This window comes from Kwoniella mangroviensis (assembly GCF_000507465.2).
Source record: "Kwoniella mangroviensis CBS 8507 chromosome 1 map unlocalized Ctg01, whole genome shotgun sequence".
In the NCBI taxonomy this organism is placed as follows: domain Eukaryota; kingdom Fungi; phylum Basidiomycota; class Tremellomycetes; order Tremellales; family Cryptococcaceae; genus Kwoniella; species Kwoniella mangrovensis.
In genome coordinates, this window is record NW_027062533.1 from 12,462,659 (window position 1) to 12,478,706 (window position 16,048).

A 16,048-nucleotide genomic window follows, 5' to 3' on the forward strand; every position below is an offset into this window, starting at 1 on the left:
TCCACTAACGTATCTTTTTTTGTCAATATCCTTGATATCACTCAACTCCTCCCTCTTCTAGCAGCTTTAAGACACCCTTCCTCTAATCCACTCGTACGTATCACTTTGACTCCTCCGTCCTCTAGTATTCGAACACCTTCGCATTGCACGAAATCGGGTGGTTCCTCGACTCCCTACGATATCGGGTGAGTATATTAGCAGCTGAATCGATTGAATTATGCAGGAAAGGATTGATACGTGATATCACAGGATGTGTGGGAGACAAAATATAGATATAGTAAACATCAAATCTTAACTCACTAAATAAACAGCCTTCACCCCCGCTCTAACCAATTCCAACGCGCAACTCGGCCCTCCCGAAGTCCTAATCGAACAGGGTTCCATCGTAGCATAACAATCCGCATCTTTCAGGACCTCTTCTATACTTGGTAACGTCGGTTTACTAGCCTCCGTCTCATCTCGATTCTCGGCTGTTATTGAAGTGGTGGATCCCCATCCACCGAAAGAAGCTTGTAATTCACCATACTTTGTCCTGAAATTAGTCAAGGCGTTGGCTTCCGCATGGGTATTTCCAGGTATCTGTCTACTCCATCCATCTCCCAGAATCAATCCTTTTGATTGTCCAGCTCCTTCAGGTCCGGTAGGGAACAAACCGAATTTGCCTGTCGTTTCCAACAACGAATAATGAGACGATGACGACGGTAAGAACAAGGTCGATCCGACACAGAATGCCGTAGGGGATACTTCGCAGTTTAACGTGAGGTCAAGGGAATGTTGCATCAATGCGAGAGCGAGGGGGTCTATGAGATGTCGATATCAGTACAGGTCCCGGTACAGTTCCCACTCATCCTCAGACTCACCCGTAGTAGTGTTCCTCGCTCTATCAGCCATCTTGACAGCTTTCTCCAACGTTTCCTTGTGTGTGTTCTCGGGCGTGCCTCTGACAGCTGCTACTGATATGGCGATAGTTTCATCTGTGTTGCGTTTGTCATGTACGGTGATGGTAGCCTTGACATCATCGAATGAGTCACCTCCACTCGCATTATCTCTATCTCCGACGGTATTTTGCGATTGTGGCACTAGATCCACTAGTATCTTGGTCTTTTGGCTTGGTGCAAGCGTCAAGCTGAGCGATGTTGTGAGGGGATTGGGATTGGCTGAGTTATCGCACGAAACATCTTTGTCACCTGCAGCGGGATCTTCTCTGGTCGATATCGGAAGTTGGGGCTGTTCATTTTCCCGATGCTTGACTTTATCTTTCTTGTCTTTCTTTTCCTTCTTTTCACCTTTACCTTCAATCTCAGCCTCAGCGAGAGGAAGCCCATCCTCACCATCCTCTTCATCACTCTTCAGATCTTTCATACCTATGCCCAATTCCATTAATCTCTTTTCGTATTTCTCAATTTTCTCTTGTTTCTTCTTCCTTTTGGCGATTTTCAACTTCTGTAATATCGCCTCTACCTCTTCCTCCTCCACCTTTGATAATGCCAATCCTACATCTTTCTCATCTCGAGTCAAACTGATCTGAGCGAAAGATGAAGAAACTTTAGGTTCGATGGTGATCACGAATGTTCTTTCATGTTTTGATATGTTCGTCAAGATGAATGATTGTCGAATATCCAAGGAAGTCGACGTATTACCTTGTTTCAAATTGACGTTGGTCAAATTGATAATTCCAAAATCTAGATTATCCGGTTCAACTTTAAAAGCCGGTATTTTCCTTACTACCGCTTTGACCGACAAATTCTGATCGTTATATCCATCCAAAACATTCTCAACCGTAATCATCTCTTGATAATTCCCCACCAGCGAAGGGGTGAATGAGAAATTCTTGACTTCTTTCCTACCAAACGCAGATATCACTCCATATCGACCTAAACCCAATTTCAGATCACCCGAAGCGATCGATCCAGAAGTGCGCAGACGGAATAATCCAATGGTGTCTGATTTATTGTGAATGACAATAGTCTTCTCTTTGATTTCACCTTTATCGCATCCGCCGAAATTGATACTACTCTGTTGAACTTCCAGTACGCTCCTCACGCAGGAACTTCGAATGATCAGATCCCTGATGGGTAATTCCGCAGTAATCTTCTCAATGAGTTTATCATCCATTTTACCATGTTGGTCCGTGACGTTACAAGTTCCTCGTCCAGCTTCGTCTAATAGGGATTTATCGAATTCAACAAGCTTGATGAATATTCTTGAATCAGCTCGTTTAGCTCGAACCCCCACGTGAGGTCGAGTAGATCCGTTGGGTGTCATCACCACTATCACTGCTTTGGTCTTTTTCGGACCGACATTGACCGTTCGAGCGGGAACTAGTTTACCAGAGGAAATGACATTTTGCAGTTCCTTCTTCAACGCTATAGTTCTTCGGACATACGCTTCTTCCTCTTCCAATGATGAATGGGTGATGGACGATTTGAGGGAATCATGTCGTTCTATCGCAAGGAGCAATTCATCTACAGTCATCTTGGAAGGATCGGTCGGAGCGCCAGACGTGACTTCAGTCAGTTTCATATCAATCGGTCGTTTAGCTGTAAGAGCGGGTGATTTGCGTCCTCCCGTTTCAGGGATGATCCGCTGCATCACTTGAGAAGCTAATGTCGCGAGGTTGAGGTGCATTTCCGGTCTCTGAGTAGTGGAAGGAACCGAGACTGGTGAGGGATCGTGCGTTTGAGGGACAGTGATGGGTTGAGGTTTAGGGGAAGTCAGAGCGGAGGTATTACCAGATTGACCAGGAGATTGCATTGGCGAGGGTACCTCGGATGGGACGGAGCTTTGTGCGTTACCATGCCCATGATGATGCTGATGAGGATGTTTCTTCTTGGTCTTGGCACCTTTACCAACTAGTCCAGAAGCTTTAGCAACAGCCGCAAAGTCAAGTTTCGGTATCTTGTCATGTCGGCCGGAAAGTTTCGTCCTATCTTCCAGCTCGATGGTGTCCAGAAGAGCGAATCGTTTAGCCCGAGGGGATCGATGCGCACATACTGGTGGTCCACTCGCCAAATCAAGGTATTCGTGAGGTTCAAGAAGAGTACGATCTTTGAACACGACGGAATTGCCATAAAGCTGGACGAAGAAGTATCAGCCAATGATCCTTGCCGCATGTAATGGATGAGGACTATCACTCACCTGGACAGGTCTTCCTCTTCCACCTTTCTTTAACGCCACAGCAACCTGTTGTCCCACACTCTTGCCATCTTTCTCTACGTCCTCTTTCTTCGCTTTACCCACACTTTTCTCCCTGACTTTACTCTTCGATCGATTAGCACTTCCACCCTTGGCGTTTTTCTCGCTGAGCTCTTGTAAAGTCTCCATGAACCTTTCTTTGAGTTCTCCATTAGGTGGCGAAGTCATTCTTTCCAGCGCAGTATCGACCTCAGAATATTTACCCGGTGGGGCTTTGGTTTTACCTGGCATAAGAGGTTCATCTTCCGCTTTGACATACAAACCTATATCTTCAGGTTGAGATGCGTAAAGATCAAGAACGAGCTGGGTTTCTGAGAGATTTTCAATATGCATCGTTCGTACAGTCGGAGCGTTAATCACGACATTACCGAAATCGAGGAAGTTGCTGCCGGACGGAGTGAGGATTCGATACAAATGGGAATGTAAAGTGAGGTTATAGACTGGATAAGTGAATACAGCCAGGTAAGTATCAATCACCGTTGATCCACCAATAGAACGTGCATGTAAATTAGTTACTCACCATCAACATTCTGCGATCTAATTTCTAAGACCTGATCATTTCTCCTATTCAGTAAATTCCTTACGAAACATTCCTTCTCATAATTCTCATTAATCCTTCTGGGGAAAAATTCTAATTTCTCTTCGACCTCTTCTAAGGGAGGTATAACAATGATGTTTTTGTTGGAAGATAGACTAATCACTTTCGATATAGCTGCGATTTCAATCTTGGTTGACAATTCAGATAAATTCCGAATTTTCAATTGTTTCGTTTGAGAAGAACCGACGGTGACTTTACCGAAATCTAAAACCTTTCCTTCAGGTAGAGATATGAGGGAAGTACAATGTTCGACAGAACAACTGATCGTTATTCCTCGAGCATCACTCGAGGTACCTGAACCTGAAGGAGTAGATGAAGCAGTATTAGTTGTACTGATAATACTTCTAGTCATATTGAAATCTTTATTGATATTATTTGAGTTGTTAGTGACATTACTTGAGCTATTCCCACTGGTGGATCTTGAATGATGCTGTTGTGGACCCGACACCGTATCCAAGTAAACTTTGAAATTCGATTTTCTCAGTTTACCTGCTATCTCCGGTGGGTTCTTATCGTCAATCTCAGGTCGATGTAAGACATACACTCTGTACTCTGTACCGGGTCTCATCGTCATTTCTTCTATTTGATTAGGAATATTCTGTTCAATCGAAGTCATAGTACCCAGGGCGCGACTCGTACCAGTACCGATACTCGATGAAGTCGATCTAGACACGTTGTTGGTATTCTCCCCACCACCAAAGAAGGGAGGTTCGAAATCATCTTCATCGTCTTCTATCGATTCGCCGTCCAGCTCATCCCCAGCAGTGTGCAGGAGATAACTTGACGTCCTACTTGTGACTCTTGATAATGGTCTGGAGGGAGGCTGGGAATGGTCTCTTTGACCGCTCAATTCCCTGGACGGTGTGGAAGCTTGATCATGTTCGACAAAACCCGAAGCTGAGCCAGAAGTCGGATTCGAGTCCACATCTATATTCTGATGGATGCTGGACCACGGTCGACCGAAATCACCTGGAACGGAGTAGGCGTTGAACATCTCCGAACTGACTATCGAAGAGGTAGGTCTAGATTTATGACTTTGTTGTCCGGTAGACGAAAAAGGCGATTCGGCTCTCGGATCTCGCAACTGCTGCTGTTGCATCAGATCCCTTCCTCTACCATCTTTCGTCGAAGTTCTTGACAGACTCGATCCTATATCCTGAGTCCGTTTCGTACTCGACACAGCATTGGACATTGCTCTAGGCCCATCCAAGTTGATCGGTATATCTTCATCCAAATCTTCTCCTGCTACTCCAGCCAGCCTAAAAACCACATTGTATCCTTTCGTAGCGGAGAATTTCACATCTATGGGTTTGTCTCCATTATTCTTACATGTAATTAATTGTTTCGACCAGATACCATCGATCACTTGACCGAAATCTAAATTCGTCCCACTTAAGAGAATCAACGAATCATCCTGTTTCTCAGGTAAGATTGTTCCGATCGCTTTACACGAGATGACGTTTCCCGATTGGTTGATGTTGGAAATCAAAAAGGTAAAGTCGAAATTTTGGATGACGGTTTTAGCTCTCATCTCCAATCTAAGATGTCTGGATGATAATGAAGGCAATGGGACAGGTTGAGAGGAATGATCAACATCTACCACGCCAAAGACATTTTCCGAATCGAGATCACGTAATTCGAACCATACCGCTTCTTTGTATGGGGATGAAACTACCGTTGTTTTCCAGACCAGTTCGATCTCGGATCGATTGACCAGTAAGATATCTCGATGATATCGACCACCGACTACTGCGCTGGTACCGAAATCGATCACCAATTCCCCCGAGGATATCTGAGAGCCGGTGACTAGACCCTGTGTAGGGTCGATGGGAGCAGCAGTGAACAGTGATCGGCAAACAGTAGCGAAGAAGGGTAGGTTGACGATCTGGTGAGCGACGTTAGGTTGAGCAGGGGGAAGGTCGATTGCGGAGAGGGAAGAGGAAGATGTGATAGCTCGGATAGTGATTGATCCATGGACGGAGAATGCCCGATGGACAGGTTCAGGTCGACGAGCATTATAAGTACTTTTCATACTTCCAGCGACTGATCCGCCGGATATTGAGCTAAGTTCGGAAGACCGTCCATCACTTGGTGAACTGACCCCGACAGGTGACATCTCGGAAGAGTGGGTGCGAGATAGAACGGGCTTGACACGAGGTGTATAACCGCCGTCGTCGAAAAGAGAGGCAGAGTCGTTCGCCGGAGTAGATGGGACGCTATGAGTCGGCTGGAAAGCGAAGAAGATGGTGATGGTTGTTGAGGGAGGTAAGGTGATGTGTAAAGAGGGAGAGCCGGCACTAGTCGAGGAGGATGAGGTGGATGATGCGGATGAGCTTGTGCCTGAGAGAGGAGGGGAGGTAAGTTAGTTATTGGCCTTTCAGGATATATACAGCAGATGATCTACTGAAACATGAGCCGCTGAAGATGAAGAAAGTAGAGAATAGAAGATCAAGATGATTGTATGCAAAAATGCGATTGCAGTAGTTGAAGAGATTACAAACTCACCCCTTTCTTCCTCTCCTAACCAAAATACCAACTGTCCCTCCAAATCACTTTCCGCCTCGATCTCCACCTCCCTTTCCCCCACTAAATTCCTAATACTAAACGATCTGACCGTCTTCTGACCAAGATCTCCATCGAGGTAAGTAGACTGTAGATGGATCCATCCGGATGGTACGTCCAATACCTGAATGAGCTGATCCTGTTTGGGTAAATTCAATTTACTACCAGGTGATGATGATTGTCCACCGGGTGTAGCTGTCACTGCCCCTGTTGTTGTTGTTGTGGGTATAGTTAAAGGTCTGGGAGGTGGAACTTCTCCATCTTGAATTGGTGGAAGTTCGCCGTTACTCGATGTAGGACTTAGAACTTCCATTATCCCTTTGACGCCAGCTTCTACCAGCCCCTCCAAGCTGTGTACAATATTTGACATGTTGAATAGGGGGAATGAATGGGTAATGATACGAGATGAGCGGCTACTCGAGGATGATGATATTTGACGGATTGAGGTGATACCAGAAGACCGATGGGTCTTACTGGATTACTGATTCATCATCTTTGATAAAGGAGAGAGAGGGAGGAAGAAAAGGGAAGGGGAGGTAGATGGTTGGATCTCCTCTCTTTCTCTCTTGTGAAGATGGGTTGATTGGATGTGAGCTGAAAGTGTCGGTGTGACCGCGATGAACGTATGGCTGCGAGCGAAGATGCGGAAGTGCGGATGCCGAGGATACGTGGTTGGCTCGGACGATGAGCAATCCACTGGATCCAGTAACACTCAGCCAAGCTGTGACTGCTCAGTTGATTGGGGTGACAACGAAAGATTATCCTATCAGCAGCTTTAATTAGGTCGAGAAATGGTCACACGAGCGGAAGGGACGAATGAAAAGCTCTTGGGTCGTAGTCGTCCGAGCTTGAGAACATCAATGTGACTACCCGTGTGGACGTCGTCAAGGAAGGGATGATGATGATGATGATGATGATGATGATGATGATGATGATGAGATAAGCCGATGTAGTCGGGTTTACTTGAATGAGGAATACACAGCTTGATGATCGTCGTAAGGATGGTTGGGATGAGGTCGAGGATGATGATAGATTGATTATTGAGTAAGAAAGGGTGGTTCGGATTGGGTCGAAAAATCCGGGGCAGCTTGTTTGATGGGATTGCACACTAAGACTAGTGGGATACCTTAAGTATCACCGAAATAGCTATTGCGATAGGCTGATAAAGGCCTTTTGGGCCTCGGAGAGGTGGTTGAGTGGGATGTCGTCCTATGTAGGAAAGAGAAAAGAAGGAAAGAAAGAAGAGAAAAGAGAAAAGAGGGAGCCAAGTGTTGATAATACTGGGAATTGAGGGTGGTAACTACGACGAACTTGCAGTGGCGTTCTCTTCTATATATTTGGCACATGTGGATACATATCCCCTCGATCGCACCATGCATGGAGCATACACAGTCAAGCTTATACTTGTATCCATGTGAACAGGTGATTCTATGCATTGCAGTGTATGGTGAAGTAAAGTATGGGATGCTATGGTACATAAGTAGAATACAAGGGAAGTACTAGCAGGCGAGAATCAAGCGAAGAGGAGGGCTAAACACTGGTGATTGTAGACAAGTATGACAATCTCGAATTCTCATCCCGATACCAATGAAGCATAAAGGGAAACAAGATCGATCAAGAACTATTCCTCAATTTCTCTACCCCACCAGCTTTGGTGATCATCCTCTTGATCTCACCTTTGGTCTTCTGCCATACGTTCAATTTCATATCCCTCGCCATACTCTCGTAATCGTCATTGTATTTCTGGACAAGTTTTATCAACCATGTCTTCTCGGATGTCGAGCTGTGTCTCTTGACCGGCGCGGAAGTTGATGACAGTGCTTCGAGCTCTGTTGTAAATAATAGTATATGTTAACATCAGTATATACTTTGGTACGACACATGCGATAGGGATTATGAGGAAAATTTGCCTAACTAAGATCGTTCTCGTCAGGTTCAAATGTAGAAATAAAGTTAACTCACGCCTTACGACCTCCGTTTTACCTTGTACCTTCTCCCTCTCCTCCTCATCCTCTTCAAACGGAACATTCCCTTCTTGATCTTGTACCTCCTCATCCTCATCAATGATGATATCAATCACGTTCCCTTCTTCATCCCTTATAATCCTACCGAAACCCACTTTCGGTTGTGCTTCCTCTTCAGCAGCAGGTACGATTGGTAATTTGACTCGTTGAGATCGAGAGGAAGAGGCTGATGAGGGGATGGGAATCGAAGGTAATAAACCTAATGCTGCGTAACTACAATGCAACAAGACAAAGAATATTAGTCTTCCTGTCATATCATCAAACTATCATCTCCTTATACGCTACACGTACTTCTGAAAGACCGTCTTCTTCTTGTCCCAACCGTTCTGCAACACCTCTGGACCTTTCAAGGGAGGTGCCCGTCTCTGCTTCTGATGCAACTTCCGAATCCTGTGGATACTGGGTTTGGTAGATTTGTGAGACTTCGCTTTGGATCGCTGTCTAGGGTTGGCCATGGTGTTCTACTGTGCTCTCTTTCTTCGTGTTCAGTGTTATTGGTCTATGTGTAAAAGGAGAAGTAACAGAAGAACAAAATCTTGTTACGCTGGTACAGTAGTGTGGTGGTTCTAAAAAAGATTTCTTGGTACCACATGAGGTTACGTAATATATCTGTTAGTGACATTCCACTTCATCAAACTCACTGTTCCCTGGCAAATAACTAAACATCCATCCATCCCATCATCAACGACATCATCGTCATTCGTCATTCGTCATTCGTCCTTCTACTCCTCACTCGGTCTCATAGCACATACTGCATACTGCATATCCATATTCACACACGGACTCACCCCACGCAGATACAAGTAGACAATCATACAAGATGGGTGGAGAAGGTGAGTTCTGTCAGTGTAGAGCTCGACTCAGATGGAGCTGATAAGCACTTTACCTCTATCCATTTTCCTCACACGACTTGCATCACGTTATATTCCCTCGACCTATTATGACCATAACTCGATGGATACTTGTAACATACACATATACGTGTACGACATTCTTCACTTTATCATGATGGTGACACACCACAGGCTGGTTATTCCTCTTTGCGGTCTTAATGGCTGCCGTACTCTTATTCACCATGGTGTTCTTTGTGAGTAGATCCCATCTGCCTCGCACCAGATCGTCGTGTCGCTTACTAACGCTATGCGTGGATATAGATCATCATGTTCTCTGATCTTGAGTGTGGTAAGTCCAGCTACTCACTTGCTCTTCGTGAATACAATGACGAGACCGATGTAGCTGATATAATGCTGATACTGGGATAACAGATTACATCAACCCTATCGACCTCTGTAACAAGCTCAATCAGGTGAGTACATGCATAATCTACGATATTGTCCATCACATTCAAGTGCTGATCATCCTTTTGTCAAATCATCAGTTCGTTCTCCCCGAGATGATCGCCCATGCCTTCCTCACTCTATGTTTCCTCCTGTCCGGTCAATGGTTGGCTTTCTTGTTGAACGCTCCATTAGTAGGATATAACGTTAACAAGTGGGTAATAATGTACCTCCACAATCGAAGTAGAGTCTTTCGCTGATTCTTTTCCGTACTACTTTCTGTCCCCTCACCCATCCTCAATCTCCAACAAACACTTGATCCCCTCTTTTACCCCCACCCACAGGATCATGGCCAAGAACCACATGTACGATGCAACCGAGATTTTCCGTACTTTGTCGGGTCACAAGAAAGAATCATTCATCAAACTTGGTTTCTACCTCGTTTCATTCTTCTACTACCTTTACAGGTGCGTAATATATCTATCTTTTCCAACCATCCTTACCCCGCGTCCCCTCTGAGCATTTCTTTGAGGTTGACTCTCGTAAGGGAAACCGCCTGACATATGACTTGTATCCGCAGAATGATCCTCGCCCTCATATCCGAGAGCGACTAAGACCGAACTCGATTCTTACAAACCATCATTATCCTCTTTACGATAATTATGAACAATAGCGTAGAGCAGCTAGGTCAAGGGAGGAAAAGACTGGATTTAGTATCTTCCCTCATTTAAGAGAGTAATCTGTGCAAGCGAATGGGAGAGATAGGAGGTGGGGTGGGAAAAGACGATAGATAGTTATCTGTGGATGGATGTTTTCTTTTATCATTTCTCCTTTCATTCTATATTGAACTCGATGAATTTCCCAATTATAATACCTCTGTGATTGCCTGAATCTACTGGCCCCACTCTTCATGCATAGCAAACATGCTCAGATTGGATGTATATGAGATGATATACTGGTGATGGTGTCGAGAGTGATTCGTCATCTGAATGGGTGTGCGTGCCTGAGTGATCCAAACAAAAGTATACAGCATACCCGTAGAGTAAACACATTCCTGTAGCTGCATCTTGCCCCTCGAGATAGACCTATGCATGCAGTGTACACTTACATCCTGTACATCGAGCTGTGCATCCGCCAGTAATGAACACTCGTATGAAGCACCTAAGGGAGTTGTGTGAGATGGATGATAAATCACGTTGCCTACGACCAACGACCAACGGACGAATCCCGATTTGGATTCGATAACCGATCACTTCGCTGGTTCACTTCTCATCATCACTATTTGATCATTCTTCATCACACCATAGACGATAGATCCCATAGAACCATAGATACGTCTCGGCTTCCTCTAACCTGAGCAAGTACCATCGTACCATCGGCTTCAGCTCTGTTCAGCCGACTGGACTGGCCCTTGCACCATATCACGATCTCAACATCCCTCTTTTCATCCTCATCATCAAGTTGGTAATCTTGGTACAGATCCTTTGTTACACTCGAAGTATTAGCAAGTATCTCCTCATAGTTCATCATCATGTCATTGACATCACCTCATCCAACGTATATACCAATAAGTCATTCGCCGACCCACGAGATCAATGGAGAAGAAGAAGAACAAGGGCGAGGACGAGAGAAATCATCGCCGACTGGAAATGGTGGGGGAGGTGTTGAAAGGAGACCTACAGGAGTGAGAAAGGGTGAGTGTAGTCACTATTCGTTTGGAGTTGATCTACTGTCTACTCTGCGGTTCCAAGAGTACACTGTAGCCTTTGTGCCCTGTTCGGAAAATCCATGTAATGTAGAAGAGGGACAGAGGATCTCTTGTTTCTTTTTTGGAGGTCGAATGAACAACTCAGTCGAATGGTTTATTGTCACATTTACTGCTTTATAAGCAACTCATCTAACTTTACTGCTTCCTCTTCTCTCAACATCATCCTGATTTTAATCTACATTATACATACGCATCTCTTCATACATCTTGATTGCTACATCGCCGCTCTGACCGATATCAGCGGACATCTTACTCTAAAAAAAAGGTCATCACACCTTGATAATCTATCCCATCCCGATCACACTGTTTGTGTTGATCGTCATCATCATCGATATCATTACCGTTGTTTTTGTCTTATACCTTTAAAGCATCCGAAGGCATATCATCATCATCTTACCTGTCACCTGCCTTCTCCTCTCTTTTTCCCTAATTGCTTGGTGATATCAAATAGATCTACGCCTTGATCATCTGTTTGACTGACGCAAGACTACGTGCTCACCATCATTATCACCTATTGTTGCTGACGCATTGACTTGTATCTCCTCATTGCTTATCAACGTATCACAACCAACGTTTCATCTGATTGAACAATCCAAAAAATACAATCCAAAAAAAAACGAATCGACGATTCTCAACTAAAATTACATATATGACACACCAACACTCGATCAACTTATTTCCCCACTTTGGGTTATTATCTTATCTAATCCACCATCAATAACCATGTCACTTGCCGACTCACGAATTTTACCCAACCTGTACGATGGACTGGCAACTCCACCAATCTTATCACCCCCTCTCACGCCCACATCTAAAACTCGTTATCATTACGCACTCAACATTCATGTGACGATCACCCCTCTCTCACCTCGTTCCAACAACGTTTCTTCCTCTCCTATCCGTTCGACCTCGACCTCTGCCAAACCCAACTCATTATTCTCACCATCAATTGTCTATCCCATGGCACCGCCCTCTACCCTTGTGGACCTTCCTCTCGGATCATTACAACCCGCTCAATTACCCCCGCCGTGCATAATCGTACCTGCCAATCGCATGAACTTGAAATTGAACTCGAAAACCGAAGCAGACTCACTCACGAGAGAGCGGAAGGGCAAGATGCCAGCTCTGTCTCACCTGCTGAGCGTAGGTAATGGAAGAGGTTTGAGTATAGCGGCGGATGAGAAATGTATTTATGCGGGATGTCAAAGTAAGGATAATGAGATTACAGTGAGTAAACGTCATACCGATCTATCTTGCATAGACTTTCGCTAAGACGGATTGAAATAGGTATTCTCGAGAGCATCTTTACAGCCAATGTATAGACTCATGGGTCACGAAGGTAGCATATTGGCTTTGCTCTGCATCGAAGAGAAGAAATGGCTCGTGAGCGCCAGCAGTGAGTTTATCTTGAAGCATTCTCATGATCGAGTGGTTCGCTGATCGATGTGTTGACTCACTCAGGTGCCGGCGATGTTAGGGTAAGTGAGGATATGCGAGGCGAATTAAGCAATTACAACTGACATCAACCTTTGAAACACGCAGATTTGGTCAACCAGAACGCTCGAATTGATCTACATCATCCACCCTTGCGATGATACCGCCGGAGATATCTATTCGTTAGCTTGGGATGAACGGGAAGGAGGAACTCTCTACTTCGGTAAGTCATCATGTCATAATGTCGCAAATTCATTCACTGAATACTCGGCGTGACCTTTTCCAGGTTCACAATCCGCTTCTATCGAATGGGTCAACTTCTCTGGACCAGGACCCATTCGTCGACGACGTGTCTCTGCTGCTGCGGCCAGTACGGTCGAGGTCGTCCCTCTAAGTCAAAATGGAGTCGATCCAGCCCAATCTCGTCCCGGTCCTTCTCAGCGGACAGGTCGATACAAACCTCATCACTTCTTCAACAACCCACCTGAAGGAGGATCATGTTCGGGCAGCGGCACCAATACGCCTCGATCACCTGTCATCGCCTCTTCGGGCACTCCCACGCCTGGTGGATCAGGTCGAAGAGAGTTCTTCACCTCTGCCGATTTGGACAAGTTAAGTCTGAATGAGAGGGCCGAACATCCCGCTACGGAGTTGGAGATAGGTGCCGAGTCCCGTATAGCCTTTGCTCACTATGGCTATACCTATGCGCTCGAGCTTATCTCCAGACCTCACGGGAGGAAGTGGCTGGTCAGCGGGAGTGGTGATTCCGACGTGAAGATCTGGGATTGCGAGTCAGGTGGGGGAGGTTTAAGTCTAGTGAAGACATTCGACAACTTACCTGGAGGGGTATTATCATTCGCTGTGAGAGATTCCTTACTCTATGCTGGACTTCAAGCTGGAGAAATCGTAGTATGGGATCTGGAGACGGGAGCATGTATACGAACGATCGAAGCGCACGATGCGGATGTACTTTCCATGTCGGTGTTAGGTGGTGATGTGTATACTGCCGGTGCAGATGGCAGGGTCCTGAGGGTCAATGAAGAATTCGATTGTACGGCTGTTTGGAAAGCCCATGCGGGGACTGTCATGAGTACTGTGGTGGTTAAAGGTACGAGACCTGGTGGATGGGAATTGATAACCACAGGGAGTGATTCGTTCGTCAAGGTGAGCCAACTGTCCTTACTGAGCAATCATGATTGGACTAATGTGTTGATGTTACGATTGTAGATATGGAATGTAGATTTGTCGAAAGCTTCCACACACGATAGTGAGGTCGATGTGGAAGGGGAAGGCGATGTCATGCTTTATGCGTTATCCAAATTGGTGGCTGTTCCCACAGTCTCGGACGAAGCTCATCGAGAGAGGTGAGCTCGAGCTCGACGTCATAGAATCTCTCGCTACCAGCTAACGAATTCGGTAGTTGTCGACAGGGTGCTCATTTGTTGAAGAAGATCTTATCGCAACTTGGAGCGACCTCCGAAGTGGTGAGTTTTGCTTGGCCGTTCAACCACAGTCATATCGGTTCAATGCTGATCACATCCAACGAATTTAGTTATCCGGTGAACAAGGTAAAAACCCTTTGGTACTCGCCACTTTCACCGGGCGAGATATCGGTAAACCAAGAAAGAGATTGTTGTTTTATGGTCAGTTGAAGCACTTTCTTTCATTCATTTTCAGTAGCTGATTATCAGAACATAGGCCATTATGATGTCCAACCGGCTGATGAAGAGAAATGGGAGACGAATCCCTGGGAACTGTCAGGTCGTAATGGGTAAGTCCTGGATGCTTGAATGTTTATGCCCTTGCAATACTCGAGAACCAGACTTACACCTGACTCACTTGTTTTCGTAGATACCTGTACGGAAGAGGGGTCACCGATAACAAAGGACCCATTTTGGCTGTTGCTTGTGCTGCCGCTTCGTTGAGACAACGCAGAGAGCTAGACGTAGACCTGGTGATGATCATCGAAGGAGAGGAAGAAGCTGGAAGTAGGGGATTCGCATCTACCGTAAGAAAGCATAAGGTGAGTTGGGCCGTCGTCATCTATACGAGTCGACTCAAGTTTGACGGATGCTTTACAGTCCGACATTGGTCATATCGACGCTGTTCTCCTATCCAACTCCACGTGGATCGACGAAGCGGATCCGTGTGTGGTGTTCGGTATGCGTGGTGTGGTCTACGCCAACCTTAGCGTTTCGAGCAAGACCGAAGATCTTCATAACGGTGTGGATGGTGGTTCGACCACAGAACCGATGTTCGATATGGTCAAAGTATTAGGTGCTTTGTCGGACAAGGATGGTGTGAAAGTTCCGGGGTTCTGTATGTTCACCTTGCTATCCAGGAAAACTCACGAAGTGAGCTGATGAGCGTGATCATATAGATGATACGGTCAGACCACCAACTGAAGAAGAACTGTCGCTTTTACGGGATGTTTCTTCGGCTTCAGGTCGATCATTAGAAGAACTGGTCAAAGTATGGAGACAACCTTCATTCTCGATTGCCAATATCGTCTCTTCAGGATCGGGCAACAAGACGGTCATTCCTAAAAAAGTATCAGCAGATATCAGTATGCGTATTGTACCTGATCAACAGCTCGAAGATATCGTTAGTGATTTGAAAGATTACTGTAAGAAGGTATTCGAAGAGTTGGATAGTCCACATTCTTTCGAGGTGAGTCACCTCCGTACCAACCTCTGACTTGACTGAGATCATTTCCACCTACAGATCCAAGTGACTCACTCCGCTTCATGGTGGTTCACATCCCTCGATTCACCCTATTTCAAAGCACTCGAATCATCCGTTCAGGACGTATGGGGTGTGAAACCTCTCAAAATCAGGGAAGGAGGTACAGTCCCCACTGTATTCTGGTTGGAGAAGGAATTCGGCGCTCCGTGTGTCCATCTACCCCTTGGACAGAGTAGTGATGCGGGTCATTTGGCAAATGAACGAATGAGGTTGTTGAATCTTAGGTGAGTGATTTTGGTCGCCTTCTCTCACTTGCATCAGACCAGATGCGTTCTCCGAGTGTATCGGATGATGATGCGACTCGAAGCTGATGTTCGATGCGTGATCTAGGAACGGTAAAAGAGTCATCGAATCTTATCTTGCCAGATTAGCTGGTATCTAAAATTGAATGGACCAAATTGACATATCCACCAGTGCACTATTGTAACATTGCTATTGGCTCGAG

The 16,048-nt window shown here is 45.5% G+C and overlaps 4 protein-coding genes across 4 annotated transcripts; 2 read left to right on the forward strand and 2 right to left on the reverse strand.

Moving 5' to 3' along the window:
• Window positions 1–41: 41 nt before the first annotated feature.
• I203_104716 (uncharacterized protein) lies at window positions 42–6,725 on the reverse strand (the record flags this gene model as incomplete). Its single annotated transcript, XM_065517594.1, has 6 exons — window positions 42–173; window positions 301–800; window positions 861–3,075; window positions 3,139–3,635; window positions 3,716–6,133; window positions 6,299–6,725. 6 exons carry the CDS (start codon window positions 6,723–6,725, stop codon window positions 42–44), a joined length of 6,189 nt encoding a protein of 2,062 aa, XP_065374412.1.
• A 1,244-nt stretch (window positions 6,726–7,969) lies between these two features.
• I203_104717 (nucleolar protein 16) lies at window positions 7,970–8,834 on the reverse strand (the record flags this gene model as incomplete). The annotated part of the gene is made up of 3 exons (XM_019143696.1): window positions 7,970–8,184; window positions 8,318–8,592; window positions 8,671–8,834. The coding sequence occupies 3 exons, from the start codon at window positions 8,832–8,834 to the stop codon at window positions 7,970–7,972; spliced, it is 654 nt and encodes a 217-aa protein (XP_019006745.1).
• A 365-nt stretch (window positions 8,835–9,199) lies between these two features.
• On the forward strand, window positions 9,200–10,270 carry I203_104718 (uncharacterized protein; the record flags this gene model as incomplete). Its single annotated transcript, XM_019143695.2, has 7 exons — window positions 9,200–9,212; window positions 9,405–9,466; window positions 9,534–9,561; window positions 9,645–9,685; window positions 9,758–9,870; window positions 10,001–10,123; window positions 10,237–10,270. 7 exons carry the CDS (start codon window positions 9,200–9,202, stop codon window positions 10,268–10,270), a joined length of 414 nt encoding a protein of 137 aa, XP_019006744.2.
• Window positions 10,271–12,147: 1,877 nt separating this feature from the next.
• Window positions 12,148–15,985, forward strand: I203_104719 (uncharacterized protein; the record flags this gene model as incomplete). The annotated part of the gene is made up of 14 exons (XM_019143694.1): window positions 12,148–12,651; window positions 12,712–12,820; window positions 12,886–12,902; window positions 12,967–13,081; window positions 13,145–14,022; window positions 14,086–14,222; window positions 14,279–14,342; window positions 14,411–14,501; window positions 14,557–14,629; window positions 14,710–14,881; window positions 14,940–15,177; window positions 15,239–15,528; window positions 15,583–15,827; window positions 15,934–15,985. 14 exons carry the CDS (start codon window positions 12,148–12,150, stop codon window positions 15,983–15,985), a joined length of 2,985 nt encoding a protein of 994 aa, XP_019006743.1.
• Between the last annotated feature and the right edge of the window lie 63 nt (window positions 15,986–16,048).